The sequence below is a fragment of the Hesperophylax consimilis genome, chromosome 6 (assembly GCF_061612785.1).
Source record: "Hesperophylax consimilis isolate HC1 chromosome 6, BYU_Hcon_1.0, whole genome shotgun sequence".
NCBI classification, from domain to species: domain Eukaryota; kingdom Metazoa; phylum Arthropoda; class Insecta; order Trichoptera; family Limnephilidae; genus Hesperophylax; species Hesperophylax consimilis.
In genome coordinates, this window is record NC_142841.1 from 2281770 (window position 1) to 2299031 (window position 17262).

The following is a 17262-nucleotide window of genomic DNA, read 5'->3' on the forward strand; positions in this document are numbered from 1 at the left end:
CTTATCATTCTGTGTATAAGTAACATCATGTTCAAGGCCAGCATCTGCTTCACTCTTAGCTAATTTAGTTCCTTTAACATTTTAGTTTCTTATTTTAACAAATGACATGAAAGCGCTTTGAATATACTGATACACAACCCATGAAGTCGAAAAAAACATTGCAATTTAATAGAAAATTTCAGTCGTATATTAAGAAACTTTGAACAAACAGTACGATGATTATATTTGGGTAATTAATTCCAAAGATGCATTACGAGCATTTGAAATACGAATCTTCAGAATGAGTTAGCTTTATTATAATTGTTGAATCGAATAAGAAACGGAATTATAACCGAAGAGGATAAAACTATATTTACTATTTTTGGATTGTCCTAAACACAATCACACAACCAAACAACTTCTTAATTCCAGTCAGAGGGATCTAGAGTAGCACAATTTAAAGTTTTGTCTCTTGATATTAGACGCGAAAATAATCCGGGATCAAAGAAACCTTTCTGGTAACGGATATTGTTCCCTTTTCATTTCAGAAAATTCGCGTCCACTTTGCTCGAATATCCGGAAGTAATAAAAACGAAAGGTTTCAATCAACAGAACCTACAAGAAACCTCATTTTATAGGTTAGGCTAGTTAAGGGATGGGTTTACTTTCCAGTCCGCCCCTATTTCCCATTATTAGGGTGCTTGCAATAATGAAACGGCGCTCAAATAACTATTGCCAACTTGAGGACGCTTTTTATTGTAGGATGAAAAACGACGTATTACCATTTTTCCTTTGAGGTTTTTATAACAAAGACCCAATTTCATACTGAGTGTATTATACTTTTTGCCTTATCTGCCTGGGCAGTGTGCACACACTCGTGCTGATATTCCTTGAATAAACAGAGGAATTGCTAGAGGCAAACGCATTTTAAAATTATATTTTTTTTACCACGGTGTAACTTATTTTTTACGAAACGAAACGAATAAGGGGTACCTTATGACAGAAAAAATATGGAAGTAGAAAGTTAGTATTGTAATAAATATTATGCAGCATAAAATACATTTAAAACAATTCTAAGGTCGTACGTATCTTAACCGTATCCAAACTGGAAAAAAAGATCAAACGGAACGTCTACAATAGTGTCATATATTATTGAAATAAATATTCTTAAAGAATTTATAAATTTCAACATTTCCAAAAAAAAATTATTTTATAAAGGTTACTTACAAGAAGTTATGATAGTTTCAGAACCACATTTATAAAAAATATCTTAGCTACAAAATAAATTCCTTGTTTTGCAGCTTTTTTGCGTATTACAAAGCTTTAACGATTCATGGTTTTCGGCATTTTTTAAAAATAAAATGATAATATACCTATCTATAAGTATATTGAAATTCACACCAAAACAAGGAATTAAAAATATTCATCGATGTTATCGAGACAATCGTCTTGTCATTGTCAGTATGGTCACCCAATGATTGTGTCCGATAAGCCAACACTGGTACTTTATAATACTTATTAAGTCAGTAGAATGTTATTGTTGCCAACTTTGAACGTACCGCCCAGCGGTAATTTTAGTTTGAACTAATGCAGGGTTAAAACTTACTGATTTAAAGTATGCGTAATTTATTACATACCTCTTCAAATATTTCGTAATCCCATTGGAAACGGATTGCACTCTATATATTTATTTACTGTTATCAAGTTTATTTTGTAGAACTACATTTTAATTTTAATTTTTTTATACATTCAATAATAATATTATTGAATATATAAAAAAAAATACGGATTGCACTCCTTTACCGAATGAATTGATAGGATTCCTAATAAACTTTCAATAAAACATGAATGTGTTATCGTGATTTCGGTACACGTGTTCATAAAAATTCTAATATTGTCGCATTTAGTCATTGTATAGTATCAGGAAAAACGCAGGTTCTTTAGTAAGTGGTTCTATATATTATAAATGTAGTTAAAGTTTATTAGGAAACGGCCTGCAATCCCGTTTTTAAAAGGATTTTAATTGATCACCAATACTCGTTTTTCTCCGCGTTATAAAATATATCATAATAATAAAGTCATTTCAAAGACTACAACGGCGAAAATTGCGGTTGAACTTCCGCGCCGTTGCAACGGCGTCTCTCAGCTAAATATCAGAGTAAAACTACCCGGAGACCTGCTTAAATTGGAAAAGGAAATGCATTATTCCCGAAGAGGAAAGTCGGTGAAGTGCGCGCTGGAGGACTCTGAATACGATTATTATTTTCACAGTCAATTGACATTCTTTCAGAACAAATTAAACCGTTACTATTATAATGAGCGCAAATCGTTTAAGCATTTCAGATTCCTTCAGGCCACTAAGCATTGTCTTTAATATTAAGTCGCAAGAAGTCTGCGGTTGTTTAGACGAATAATGCTTTCTCATTGATTCTTTGTTTTTTTATCACAATCAAATTAAATATTATTATTTTTAATAAATAGGAACTCTAGTGAAAAATGGCTTAAAACGATATATATTTTCATATACGAAAATAAACGCTGGTTCTGAATATACCACCGAACTGTCGGTACATAAGTTGTCATCGCGTTCGGGTCCCACTCAGTCGTAATGTGTTCAATTCCAGTTAAATTCTTCATCACAACACAAGCAACATTTTCTGCTTACTGTGGTGGTAGTAGGAGATTTTCAAATATTGACAGGTTATCTAACCCAGGAATATTTGTCTTTATTTAAAAAAATAATGATAATAAAATAATAATAATTTTTTTTGTACGTTAATTTAAATTTACAAACAAAATTACCGTCATATAAAAACACACTATTTGCCTGGTACGACTGAAACTGTTATTTATAACCAGTCTACGTGAGTAGTATATCTATGGTCTACAATGTATTTTCTTTGGTAGTAATGCAGGTTTTTAAACCAACCCAATTTACACCAGTAAATTGTTTATCATATGCGGTCATGGATGTGTTTTTGCACTTTATTTCAATACAATAATATTAGTGACGAGATGCTTACAAGTCTTACAACATTTAAATTGGTTACATTTTAATATGTTTACAAACAGACTTCAAAATACCCCCACAGAATATGAAATCTATTGTCACTAACAGGGCATATAAATCCTACTGATCCATCAACGTAAATATTTAAAAAATCTTTCGTTATCCTGCATGTATTTAATATGACTGATTTTTGCATTTTTATATATAATTTTTTTGATAGATCTAATACGCCTTAATTTTTAATGAGAGAGCTAGGTATAATGCCAGTAGCCGAAATAACAAATGGTAATATTTTTATAGTCTTAGAATGCCAAATTCTTTTTATCTTAATAATTTAATTTAATTATTTTTATCTCATTAATTTTTAATTTCATTTTAATTAAACTAAATAAAATAATATTACAGGACGCTGCCTTGTCGGTTTGTATCAATCGTAATATTCGGACAGAAATTCTCGCAACATTCGTTTTTATCGTCATTAAATTTTCGTGTTATTAATCCTTGTTGCGCTTATTTTTTTTATTTAGTCAACATTCTGAACCGCGTGACAGTGTTCATCAGCAGGGCAGATATGTAAATTGATTTTTAATTTTATTTTATGGATTCTTCGTAATCCTCTATTGAGATAGGGCTTATAACAATAATAACAATATCTTTATTTAGGAAAATTTACACATTACAACTATAAATACATATTATGGGGTACATTGATTTGTAACTTTCATTTTTAAGGTTATAAAATTAACAGAAAAATACAAACATAATATTATGAAGGTAAAAAGAAAATAAAAGTGCAGTTAGTTGGGGTTTCTCAAATTCGGCTCACTAGGCTAGCCTGTGTTGAGGCAGAATTTTTCGTGTTAGTTCCTAATACCTTTGAACAAACCTATACTTGTACTAAGGTATATTCACTCAATAATGTGGTGACTTCAATAACTGCGAATTTGTGTGAATGCACCGGCGAAGGCACTATTCTTATTTTTGATTGAAGTTTTTAAATTATCTTTGAAATTTTTTTGTGAATCACATTGTTTTATGCTGTCTAGAAGAATGTTGTATAGTCTTGTCGCAAAGTATTTAAAGTTTCGTTGACCAATATCCTTTCATGTGTCTAACTAACTAGTACTGCGACTCATTTCGTCTTATTACTGTTACCATCTGATGGTTGTATTTACTTGACTAATTTTAAGTGACAATAACGTGTTTTATGAGGAAAAATTCTTAAATGGTAAAAAAAATCTATTTGAATTGTGGTAAAGTACATGTCAATGTATATAGAAATGATACCATGTTTTAAGCGTTAATTCTTTAAATGTAGTTTTCTGCATTAAGTTTCGGTGTAGCTATCTAATACCGGATACCAAGAGCTAATTAGCTTTGCCCCCTAGTCTCTATTACTCGTAACATAGTAGGGGTTTTGTGGATTTCAATTGCCTCCATAATCAGGCGCGCTCGATGCGTTTTGGGCCTTTCTAACACTTTGGGCGCAAATCCAGTAATAAGTAATAAGTTAGTTCTCGGTAATTGCCGATTTGTCCGGATGGCCAAGTTTGCGCACTCGAAAATGTTCTCAGATCCTTTTAGAGATGGTTCGTCCTGTTTGTCACATCCCAAGAAACCGAGTTTATAAACTCTCAAGAGGAAAATTTGGTTTGTCTTTATGTGAAATATCTCTTGGCGAGGGGTAAAACCGACTCCTGCATAGGAAGCGTAGCAAGACGAGACTACGCTCTTGCACGGTACGATACTCCATTCGGCTATTCACGTGGCTGTTCGGCTCTTTCTGCCCGGCCCACAAAACTCTGTGCCGAGAAGACCGATTCTTATGTGGCTTGACGAAACGACTGTTGTAGATTGAATGTACTTGTCATCTTGTCACTAATATTATTGTTTTGAAAGAAAGTGCAAAAATACATCCATGACCGCTCGCTCATGATAAACAATTTATTGGGGTACATTGGGTTGGTTTAAAAACCCGCATTAACACGAAAAAAAAATACATTGTAGACCATAGATATATTACTCACGTAGACTGGTTATAAATTACAGATTCAGTCGTACCAAGCAAACGGTGTTTTTTTATATGACGGTAATTTCGTTTGTAAATTTAAATCAACGTACAAAAAAACACAAACTTATTCTTATTATTTTATTAGCCTCATTCGTCTTGTGACTCGTCGGCTCCTTCTGCCCCGCCGTCGTGACTCGGCGCTCTCCCCTCTCCGCCTATATTGTGGTTTCTTCTAGTGCACGCTCATCGCTTTGTTTGTGTATATCAGAGTAAATTTGAAAAGAAATGCGTCGTTTTGAGCAGAGCTCCGGAGATCATTTCTTAATACATTGCAAGTGTTTATTAATTTTAAATATGCGTAACAGTGACATTGATAGTGTCAGTAAAAATGAAACATCAAGTAAATGCACTGCCTCGTGTTAAAAATAAAAATTAATTTTGATGTTTCAAATCTGTCAGGCGTCCGTAACGGCAATTTTTTTTCCGAACTTATTTACTTATTTTTTCGAACTTGTTTTTTAATTTTTACTTCGTTAGGAACTGTACCCTTACTGATTGACAAAGGAAGTCTTATCCACATCTCACAGCAATACCCATAATTAATTTTTTTAAGATTTATCTAAAGAAATTTTAAGATAGTCTTGGAATACCTTTACAATTTTGGAAAATCTTGATAAGTCGTATCGAGATTCAAAAGAATTTTTATAAAAGAATATTATGTCTTGAGAAAAGAAAGGAATACAGATTGGAGCGTTGATAAATAAAATGTATTCCCTTCCTCTATACCTCTCGAGTATCCTCAATAAATCTCTGTAGAAAATCTGCATGTGAAAAAAAGATAATCGAAGATCGAATCATATTTTATGATGCAGAAAATTTTCTTTTTTCGTTTATTTATTACTCTGCATGTAATAAGAAACAAATATTATATATTGTTGAAATGATAATGTTTTACTAGTTTAGTGACTCGGTCGCAAACAATTTAAAGTATTAATTTTACCTAGTTAACTAACTAACTAACTAGCTAATCATCACGCCCCTGTCCCGCGGGGGTAGGCAGAGAGGATGGACCGCCAAACAGCTTGGACTTGGCACGCACTTATTGCCTCAATCACATTCTTTCATCGTCTCATACATACTCTTCTATTATTCTCACTCTTGACATGGCCCGACTCGAGTATCTGATTCACTTGATCGTGCCGTGTCTTCCTTGGGCGTCACCGACTTCTGTTACCATTCGCATTCGCGTCATATGTTTTCCTAACACTCCTTTTTTTGCTCTTTCGCTTTACATGCCCAAGCCAATAAGCGTCACTTTCTTAATATTACTCATTACGCTTACATTACTCTTGCCTTACACTCCTTGAGATTATCCACATTTCTCACACAATTATACATGGTTTTACCACACATACGCCTCAGGGATCTCATTTCAACAGCATTCAATCTACTTTCATCTTTTCTTTGCCAGTTCCATGCCTCACTTCCATACACCAGGGTAGGTACCAGAACTCCGTTGTGGACTGCTAACTTCGCATCTTTGGACAATATTTTGCTAGCGCTAACCTTGTTCAGTCCTTCATTAATGGAGTTACCTGCATTTACGCTTCTTTCAATATCTCTGTCAGCCTTCCCATTTCTCTAGAACATACTTCCTAAATACACAAACTCATCCACCTGCTCCAAGTATTCCTCATTCACAACTATATTATCCAGTGAATCCTTTAGCATTATAATTCAGTCGGTTAAGATGTTTATTAAAGAGCGATTAGGGCATATTATGAGTTAGAAATGAAAATATGGATTTATTGAAAACTGTTTCATTTGTTGAATCAGGTTACCATTGAATCGGAGATTTTGCAAAGCTCTTACAATTAATTTAGTCGTTAGTGCACGGACAAAATTTAATTATTTGAAATCTGGTCAAATTATTCGTTTTCCTGTTAAAAATGGGACTGGAGGCTTATAAAGAATAGTTTGACAAATTTCGTAAGAAACTATCAGTAAGGCATGAATATGTTATGGGGAAGTCGGAACACGTGTTCTTCAGAATAATAATAGATTCAAAGCTCATCCATTATATTTATTCCAACAAAGGCACCTACGTCAACACCTGTTCAGATATATTCTGAATAACTAATATTGTATAAAATCAAATGACTTTCCACAAAATTTTGACATAATTATACATGACAATTTTAAAAAACTGTACAATAAACTGTTCCACATTGAAAATTTGAAATATAATTAAGTACTTAGGAATAATAATAGACAAAACCTAAACTGGAAAGATCAAATCAACCAAACTGTCAACAAAATAAGAAAATTAATTTATATATTTTTGCAAATTCGAAATTTTATCTCATTAGAAATTCTAACTTCAGTCTTCCACGATTTAGTACAATCAAATCTCCAATACGCTGTAATCAGATGGGGAGCTGCATACAAAACAAATCTACTCCCTGTTGAAATTGTACAACGTCTAATTATAAATATAATATTGAAAAAACCAAGAGATTATCCAACACACCTAATTTTTGAAGAATTTAAAGTGTTAAAATTTAATGACCTTGTCCAAAAACACGTAATAACTCAAATCATAAAAGAAAAACAAAATCACAGCTTTTTAACTGAAAGTCGTACTCGTCAAAAACATACATTTCCAACACAAAAATGTAACACCACTTTTGTTCAACATCATTACACATATCTAGAGAAAATATACTTCAACAGTCTTCCCGAAAATATCAAAACAATAGAAAACGATAAACACCTACTAAAAGCAATTAAAAACAAGTTCAATGTAAAAATGCCAAATGATGAAGCTATATTTTAAATTAATTATCATTTTAATATTCATAATTACAAACACTAAATATTCTTCATCTTGATGCTCACCACTCTTCTAGACACAAGCGACAGCTTCTATAGAAGAGGAACATTAAATAATCAAAAAAAGTGTGTATTATTGAGTCGCGCAGTCACATTACGAAGTAAGATTAAATATGTATATATTTTCAATTTATTTTTTTATTCTTAAAAGTATAAGAGAACATAAAAATATAAGGTACTCATTAAGTGTAATAAATGAATGTAGAATGTGGAAAGCAGCAAGCCGCAAAAAACTTAAATTTAGATAAAAGCACTTTAATCTAACGATTAAATAATCAAATCTACACGACACATAGAATGTTTTTTTTCTTTAAAATGCCCTTAACTGCATAGTGTAACACATCTGATATAATTAGCTTTTTTTATTTCTTATTCATTTTGACATCTGTTGGTGGGTTTTGGTATTACAGTATTGTTTTTACATTATTTCTGCATAATAATGTTGTCGAAAAATTACAATAGATGATACACAATAATTTGAAATTTTGATTTTAAACTTGACAGTTGGAGGTTACAGATTGTGTGCATTTTGATGTACAGTATTAAATCAAAATATAGTGTTTTTTCGACGAGTTGGATCGTAATTATATTATTTCACAAATAATAAAGTATGTTTATGTGTTTTAAATATAAATTTAATGTGTATTATGTATTTTGACAGTTTAAATATGACAAAACGTTATTATATCATATATGTAACACTATGCACTGAGACCATATTTTGACATTTGTATTTAGTCATTACTAATTATAGCATAACGTTGTTTCAAAATGGCAAAGAGGGGTTTATCCGAAAAGGAGTTGGACGAAATAATTAATCGCTCATCTGACAGTGAAGATGGAATGGATTTTACGGATGATGACAGTATAGCTGATGAAAATTATTGCGCCGTAGAAAATTACGATTCAGATGATCAAAGTGAACCTGAAGATATCCGCTTGAGAATCATCTACCAAATAATGTTGACGGTGATAATCTACCTAATGTTTTATCTAGTGGCCAAACTGATATTACAACGACAACGCCCGTTTCGTCTACTTCAAAAGTTGTGAAATCGTCAATTTTGTGGAGAAAAAAAACCAGCAGCTTGAAGACTCCGACATGGAATTTACAGGAAACAGGCAATTGCCCTCGGATGTGATGGAATTAGAAACCCCATTTGATTTTTTTAAATATTTTTTTACAGATGCTATTATCAATAAAATACTAGAACAGTCAAATCTTTACGCTCTGCAAAAAGATGTTTCAAGACCTGCAAATATTACTGCGGCTGATTTGCATCTCTTGGGACAGTTAGGAGGAATAGAATCCCTGAATGTAAGCTACCAGATGAAAAAATAATGAAAAATGCTCCACGAGGATTAAGCTCTAAATTTAATGGATCGTATCAAGGCGTTGAAATGTCTAATGTTGTTTGGAAGGATAACAAGGTGGTCACATTACTATCTTCTTTTGCAGGGGAACTTCCAATGAAAACTCTTGAACGTTATGACAAAAAAAAGAAAACTAAGGTCACAGGTAACTGCTTATTTGCTATAATAGAGTACAACAGACATATGGGAGGAGTTGACTTACTAGACAGTGTCATGGGAAGATATAAAATTGCGATGAGAAGCAATAGATGGTATATGAGGGATGAGGGTGCTATACCACTTAGTTGATATGACTATAGTAAATTCTTGGTTTCTATATAGAAGAGTACAAGATCAAAAAAATGCCAATACAAAAAATATTATGCGTCTCGCCCAATTTAAAACCCTAATTGCTCGATCTTTATCCACCGTTGACTCTAAGTTTACCAACAAACGAACTGGTCGGCCAAGTGGAAGTTTAGAGCCCGTTTTACAAAAGAAGAAAAAAGGCCCAAAATTAAATGTCCCACCAAAAGATATAAGAAGCGATGAGGTATCTCATTGGTCAACATGGCACGAAAAGAGGCAGAGGTGTCGACTTCCTACCTGCAATGGTCTGACGTACTGCCACTGCAAAAAGTACAAAGTCCCTCTATGTTTTAATAAGACAAAAACTGTTTTACGGCATTTCATTTAAATTAATACTTTCCCATGTTTTTATTTGTCTTCTTTTTTTAAAGTATAAGTCATAAATTAGTTCGCTTTATTCAATGATAATTATTTTTGTAACATTAGGTAAGAGCATTTTTTAAGACATGGATGCATAGTGTTTCACATATGATATAATAACGTTTTTCTCAAAATAAACAAAATTTATTAATAAATATTTTTTTTATTATTTTTCCCTATTTTTAATTAATAAAATGAATGCAAAAAAATATTTTTTTTTTAATAAAAAAAGTCATGCATTTAAGGGTTATAAATAATTCATGGATACCAGTTTATTAAAACTTTAAAGTGGATATAAGTGTAGGTTTTCAGAGACGTTGGTGATTTTTTAGGTCTGGCTGTTAGTGAATGTGAGCTCTGCTTATTGACCTTACGATAGATATGCACTCTGCAGAAAACAGCCAGAGCTACCAAACACACTATATTCATTTTACTTTTATTTTTTAATAATTTTGAGAAATATCCACATTAAAAGTTTTTAAAGTTCCGTGGGAGCTTTTCGCACATTTTTAAATGTTGTTTTTCGCGATCAATAAATATTTCCGAAGATTCCTTGAAAGAAAGAATTTTTGTGTGAAAGTGACCTGGTTCGTTTTAGAAAAACATAGAATTGACCTTATTTCGGATAACAACAAAATCTCATTCTTGCAAAATTGTCTTCCTGCAAGACTATTTTAATTATGAATAATCAAATCTCAATGTTATGAACAATATAATAATTATGAAACCTACACACAAAATTAAAAACAGGTTATTACAAAATATAAAAAAAAACATATTACCTCCAAGTTCATTTCGATTAAATTTAGAAATGCATGACCTTGCAGGTAATGTGATTTAGAGAGGAATGCAAGTCAAATCTTTTCATTATAAGATTTTTTTAAACTTTTCAATTGATATTTTCTCCGTAGGATTTTTTATTTTTATTTTTAATAATATTCATTCAGCAGGTCATGTTCACAATATTAATTAAAAACAAAAGCACACTTATACAACGAGAATCCAAAATTAAGAAAATAAATACAGAATAATTATTTCTAAAGTGACTACAATACCAAGACATACAATACTATACAGATGTAACGCAATCAACATACTCAAAGGCACATAATATATTTTAACTCTATCACAGGCATATTTACATGTATACAATTAATGAATACTAATGTATTTATAAACAATTTCAACAAAGAAAATCTTGATTCATTACCATTTTTTTAGTTCATTTGTGCTGGTTGATTCACTTTTAACGTCCATTGACAACCTTTATAAAATATAGAAGGCATAAGCTAAGTTAAAATTCAATGGCCGTATTTATTAGTAATTTTTGGAATGGACATACCTATATTTTGACTTAATCTTGTGTTGGGTGTGTGATGTACTTTTTCTTTATACGTGCAATACGACAATAGGTTTTGGTACACAATTTTGACTCTAACTGAATTAGTGTCCAGTTATCCCTGTTAACCATTTCACTGGTGTCTCTTCCAGTGGAGATTGGTTTACGTACTGTTACGGTTATAAATTAACTCTCCTAGCACAACCCTTCATTCCCACTGGACTACGTATCCTTGGTACTGGAAGCGGACGGTGCTCGTGCTGTTAGTTTAAGACCTTATTGGCATCCGACACTGTTGACGTTGACTGTTGATACAACAGGACTGTTTGGTATCAATAATCGTCTCCACAATGATGCAGAAACGGGGTAAAGTTTCCAGGTCGTGTTCTTGAATTTGGGGGTGGAATATCACTTCATTAGTCACTTGGATTCATAACTTGTATATTATTACTAGCGCAGACCCGTGAAAAATTGCCATGTTTTTGAAAAATCAGATTAGTTTCCAATTGATCGATAAAAATGATTGGCCTGAGATCAGAAATCACGGATATAATCTCAACGGTTTTTGATCATTAAAACTTGTTTTACTTCTGAGTAATTTGTCATATTCTTAGCGTTTCACGATGATTTGTACCTGCAAGTACCTCCCTGATGGAAGACCTTCATTTCAGAATAGAATTAGAGTCCTTTTTCGTTCATAATGACGCTAGAGTGACTACTTAAAATATATTGTCATGCGAATTCTAGCCCGGGATTGTACATTTTCCTATTTAAACTGACTACAAGCAGATGGGACTCTGGGGAAACTTCTTTTCGGCGAATACAGCCTTTAGTTTTTTATTAAATATTTTATCTGTTTTCAATATTCAGGCAGAGTCGACCTTTACTATTTATATGCCTTTCAGTTATTGCACACGATTATCACGTTTAGATTGAATGACCACTACAAAATTATACAACCCTGCACATCTACCTTCACATGATTTTTGTAAAAAATAATTGAGTCAACTGATTTTCAACGAGAGAATCACATAGATACACAGAGTAACATAATATAGAAAAGTCAGCTGACTTCATCAGAAAAACATAAATTTAATATAAGGTATAGGTTAGACCTTGAATTTAGTACAAATGCAATCTGGGCGTGCCGTACATATAAAAATAATCATACTAAAACAACCATACTGTTTTAATAAAAACGTTATGTCAGATTACAAAGTGTTTACTTTTTATGGAAAAAAAATGTAATTGTTTTAATCTATTTTTTGCAGGAAACCTCGCCAATACCAACCTCAACTCACAGCCACTGGCTCCCGAATCTTCAAATTTTAACATCAATCTTAACATATCAGCATCAGCGACCTCCCTCGGCAACGGCGAGTGTGCCAACTACATCAGGAAACAAGTCACCTCTTCGGAGATCCTGCGCGGACTTCCCCTCAATAACGAATACGAACTCATCCCCTTCAACCACTTCACCTTTAGCAGAGTATATCCGATAGACCTAGGACTTGGCAAGAGAGTCGTAGAGAAGCCCATCGGCTTTAAAAGAAAAGACATTCTTGAAGCTCTTGTCAAAGCTTTGGACATGCTTAACAAGAACGCTACCCAATCTCAACCAAACAAAAACAATAAAAGTGTAAAATATAATCTAGATGATTTTTTAGAAGGACTTTATAGATTAGAGCCCACGACGGGTACACAATACGAACTGTATTTTAGAACTAAGGTAGTTAAAAATAATAGTCACCACAACAGTGAGCATAGTCAACAGACTCAAGTGTCGAGTTATCACAACGTGAATGGATATACTAAAGTAACTCTCATGCGGCCTTTCGCTCCTATCCAACATATAGGGACAGAGACCCTTGCAGTAGCGAGAGAGAAGGAGTTAATCCACATCATCCTGCCATTATCAGGCAGGACGAGTACGTTCCAGAGTTTCATGGACAAATTCGTTAAGATTGGACTTAAAAACGATAGGAAAGTGCTTCTGACTGTTGTGTATTTTGGTGAAGAGGGTCTTTCGGAGGCCAGAGCTATCATGTCCCGGGTGTTAATGACCCGGTACAGTGGGGGCAGTGCTAATAACTTGAGACTGTTGGCTCTTAACGAGACCTTCTCTAGGGGTAAAGGGCTGAGGGTCGGGGCCGAGAAGCCTTGGCCTGGCAGGGAGGACAGTGTGGACTCTCTGTTGTTCATGTGTGATGTGGACATAGTGTTTAGTGCCAGGTTTCTGGACAGGTGCAGGTGGAATACCAAGCCGGGACAAAAGGTAAGATATCTTTCAGCATATTACGATCTTCTTTTTATGCGGAAAAACTATGTGCTTTAGACCATACACCATTGGTAACATTTTTAACTATAACCGTAGATGGCCACGAGAGAATGGAGCACCACTCAGTCTTGTCACCAATCTAAGTTTTAATATACTCCGCTGTTATTCTGACTTTTGACATCGTCTCGTAAATATTTGATTCTATCTATCTTCATCGCGCCGTTTCTTCTAATTCCACTAAATTGCGCATCATATGCCCCGTAATAAATTAAAGAAAATAACAACTGTTTTTCATCATTTGATTTCATATGCTTACCGGTGTGGCAATAAGGAAGTTGATTCCATTTTTTAATTTTTTTTATCAATGTTTGCATTCAAACTTAAATACTGGTATTTTTTTAAAGTCTGTTTTCATAATTAAATTAATTCTCAAAGTTTAAATTTTACTAAGCCCGCCAAAACGAGCGAAATCCGAGCGGTAAGAGGCGGGGTGTGGGTGTGACGTCATTCAAACTGTGGGAACTACGTCGCTTAAACATTTTGTATGGAAAAAAATTTAATTCTTTAATAAGGAATTCCAGTAATTTTTTTACCAATGTTAACCGTCTATTAGAATTGATTTTATTAAAAAAAAGAAAATTGATTAAGATTTCATAGTTAAATTAATAATTAAGTTAGAATATTTGCTCCTCCCGCCCGGCACGGAATTGAAGACGCTATTTGTTGACCGCCGCGCAGAAAAGTAAGACCAAAAGTAAGATAACGGTTTACAGCCCAGTTCACTGTGAGACTTTTCTGTGCGGAGGCCTGAAGTATAATCACATGTAATGGGACATGTATAATAATAAAAACTTCTAAGCGATGCAATAAACAACATATTATTTTAAAGCACTATAAGAATATGTATCTTTAAAAATCCATTTTATATAATAATAACAACAAATACCTACAGAAATATTTGACAATAGATGGGAGCTATTTTTTTCACATAGATCCTATTGACAAAGGGGTTTCTCCGGGAATGCAGCAGGTTTTCAGCAGTGCTTTATCATATGGTAAACAAAAGATGAAATATTTAAAAGCCATCACCACATTATAATATATATTTATGCGAAATCAATAAATATACCTGCACAACTAGTGGTTATGGCGAAATGTCAGATGGGTAGATACGCAATGATTATTATACTGTAAAAATGTATTATATTTATCGTAACGTACAAATGAACACAATTAATAATTTGATATACTTACTTGGAAGCTTTAACTCCACGACCGGCTGTGATTTGGCCCAAATAAACGTTTGGCCTATACACTAGCCCGGAGTGAAAGAGGTCGAAAAAAAATTTTCTTCGAATTTCAAAAACCCTATATCATTTAATGTTGCTGTAGATAAATAGCTGTTGAAAAATATTTTTTATTTTTTTTTGACATATGATCTTCAGGTGGCGCAGAGGACCTGAAATTTTGAAAAAATTATCGATTCTAGAAATTTTTTAAAAATTTAAAACAAAATTATTATCATATTTAACTTTACTATTTGCATTAAAATATAAGGAACATTAAGAATATGTATATTTTTTAATCATTTCAGCCTTCATTCGTGTCATATGCGTATGGGGTAGCTCCCTGAATTCCAGAGGAAAAGCGTAATTTTGTTTCGAATTTCAGCATTTCTTTTCTCGATTTTATTCTTGCTCGAATACATTCATCGCGTGCTGTACTTCCGCAAACAGCCAAACTAGCTTCAGTGACCAGCTTCACACCTCTCTCCACAGTCTGTGTGTGACAGGAAAAATTTTCAATCTGGATATTTATATCTTCGCTCATAATTTTGTCCCATAATTCACTGTCACCGTATTTGTTTGTGAATGGTGGCTCGAATATTTTTCTGTCTTCCAGTTTATCAAATCATAATAATCGTTGGCTTCGAAGTTTAGTTTTGGAGTCAAGAATGTCCTTACTATTTTCTCCTTTGCATTTTGTCGGGCTTTAAGAATTCTTCTTACTGCTAATTCTTTTATATGCTGTCTTTTGTCTTGTAGCATCGCTAATAAAATATTTTCAGAATGAGCGAAGAAAGAGTTCCGCTCGATTATTCGAAAAACAATTGTTATCAGCTCATATTTTAAATAGGAGCATCTTTTTATCATACTAAGGACATGTTTCGGACCATCTTTACATGAAGGTTTTATTTTTATGGTAAACCATATTGGCGCATACACTTTTATCACAAACGTAGCAATCTCAACCAGACTATGAGTTGGAAACTTTGTTGCTACATATAGTCTCAATATTCTATTTGCACAGGTTAGCCAACGAGAGTGTGCCAGCTTTCCTGGTTGCTTATTAGCCAAATCAGTTTTTACGCTGCCTTGTGTTACAGCTTGACAAATTTCATACAGATATTTTTGATCATTGCTTAGAATTTTCACGTCGATATTGGGTAAGACTGTCGTAATTTTATCAAATTTCAACACAAGGAGGTCTTCACAGTGCTGTAACATCTTGCCAATGACTCCTGCGAACATATTGGGACCTGAAGTACTGCCATCCAAAGTATTAAAAAGATGACGCAGTGGTAATTCGTTGGCATGCAACAAACATATAAACCAGTGTAATGGTCTATTTAAATGTCTTTCAATCAATGCGATTGCTCCATTCATGAAGCCCGTGTCTACAGCCGTTCCATCGCATCCAATGGCTACAATGGTTGATAAATCTCCGAAGTGCAAATTTAAAAATTCTACAATTGAATCCTTAATAGAATTAGCGTTTCCAGAAGGAGGCGCGACGTGGCCAATGTACTGAGAATCTGGCTCGGAGAGCAAAACAATATGTTCTTCAGTAGTATGGTTCTCCTGTGGTACTTGTTATCATGTTTTTCCTGCACAATGGTCTTGTCTTTCCGACCATCAAAATATAACCCACTTATTTTACCGTCAGAACTCCCGAAGCTCGAAATCTGTCTTCTTTGCAACTCTTCTCGAACTTTTCGGCGCTCGCGTCGTAATTTACTTCTATCTATTACTTTTGAGAAATCTTGTTTAGAAATAAAACCAATATCTTGAAGAACTGCACTGGCGATGGTTGATGCTGATCTGTCGGAGACACCAGTCCTGTCACAGGCAGTGGCAAGATTTTTTAATCGATGCCTCATCTGATTTGTTTGTGATTTCGATGTGGATGGCTTAGAGTATGCCGGAAAAAGTGTATAAAAGTCTGGATCTTGATTGCTGTCTGATAATCTTACACTATCATCCGAGGTCTCTGAAGTCTCTGGTGAGGGGCTCAGAGGTTTCTCAACAGTCTGTTTTTGAAGTAATTTATTTTGCCTCATCAGTCGTAATTGCCTACGCTCAAAGCCTTGGTTGCCACTATATCTTTTGAGACGATATGCATTTTGCGGCTACTTCTCTGATTTTGCAGGAATTCTAGCTCCTTCTTGGGTATTTTCACTAAAAATTTAGAAAAATCGACACAAATGCACTTGCAAACAGAAATATCAAAGAGTTTTTTTGTTGCATCTTCATAAAATTCAGTTTTCTTTTTAGGTACTCGACATTTCTTTGAGCATTTGTACTTGTGATAATACCGGGTTAGTTTAGTTACAATTTGACGTTCAGTTACAATAGGAATAGACGCTTTATTGACTTTATTCCACAACGTAA

The 17262-nt window shown here is 33.5% G+C and overlaps 1 protein-coding gene across 1 annotated transcript in view; it reads left to right on the forward strand.

Annotated features, from left to right (window-relative positions):
* The window catches only part of Csgalnact (Chondroitin sulfate N-acetylgalactosaminyltransferase), a 315839-nt gene that overhangs the window by 234701 nt on the left and 63876 nt on the right, over positions 1 to 17262 (forward strand). Inside the window, exon 6 of the mRNA XM_089632739.1 lies at positions 12585 to 13588. Coding sequence (XP_089488865.1) covers positions 12585 to 13588 — 1004 coding nt within the window. The remainder of the gene's footprint in view (positions 1 to 12584; positions 13589 to 17262) is intronic.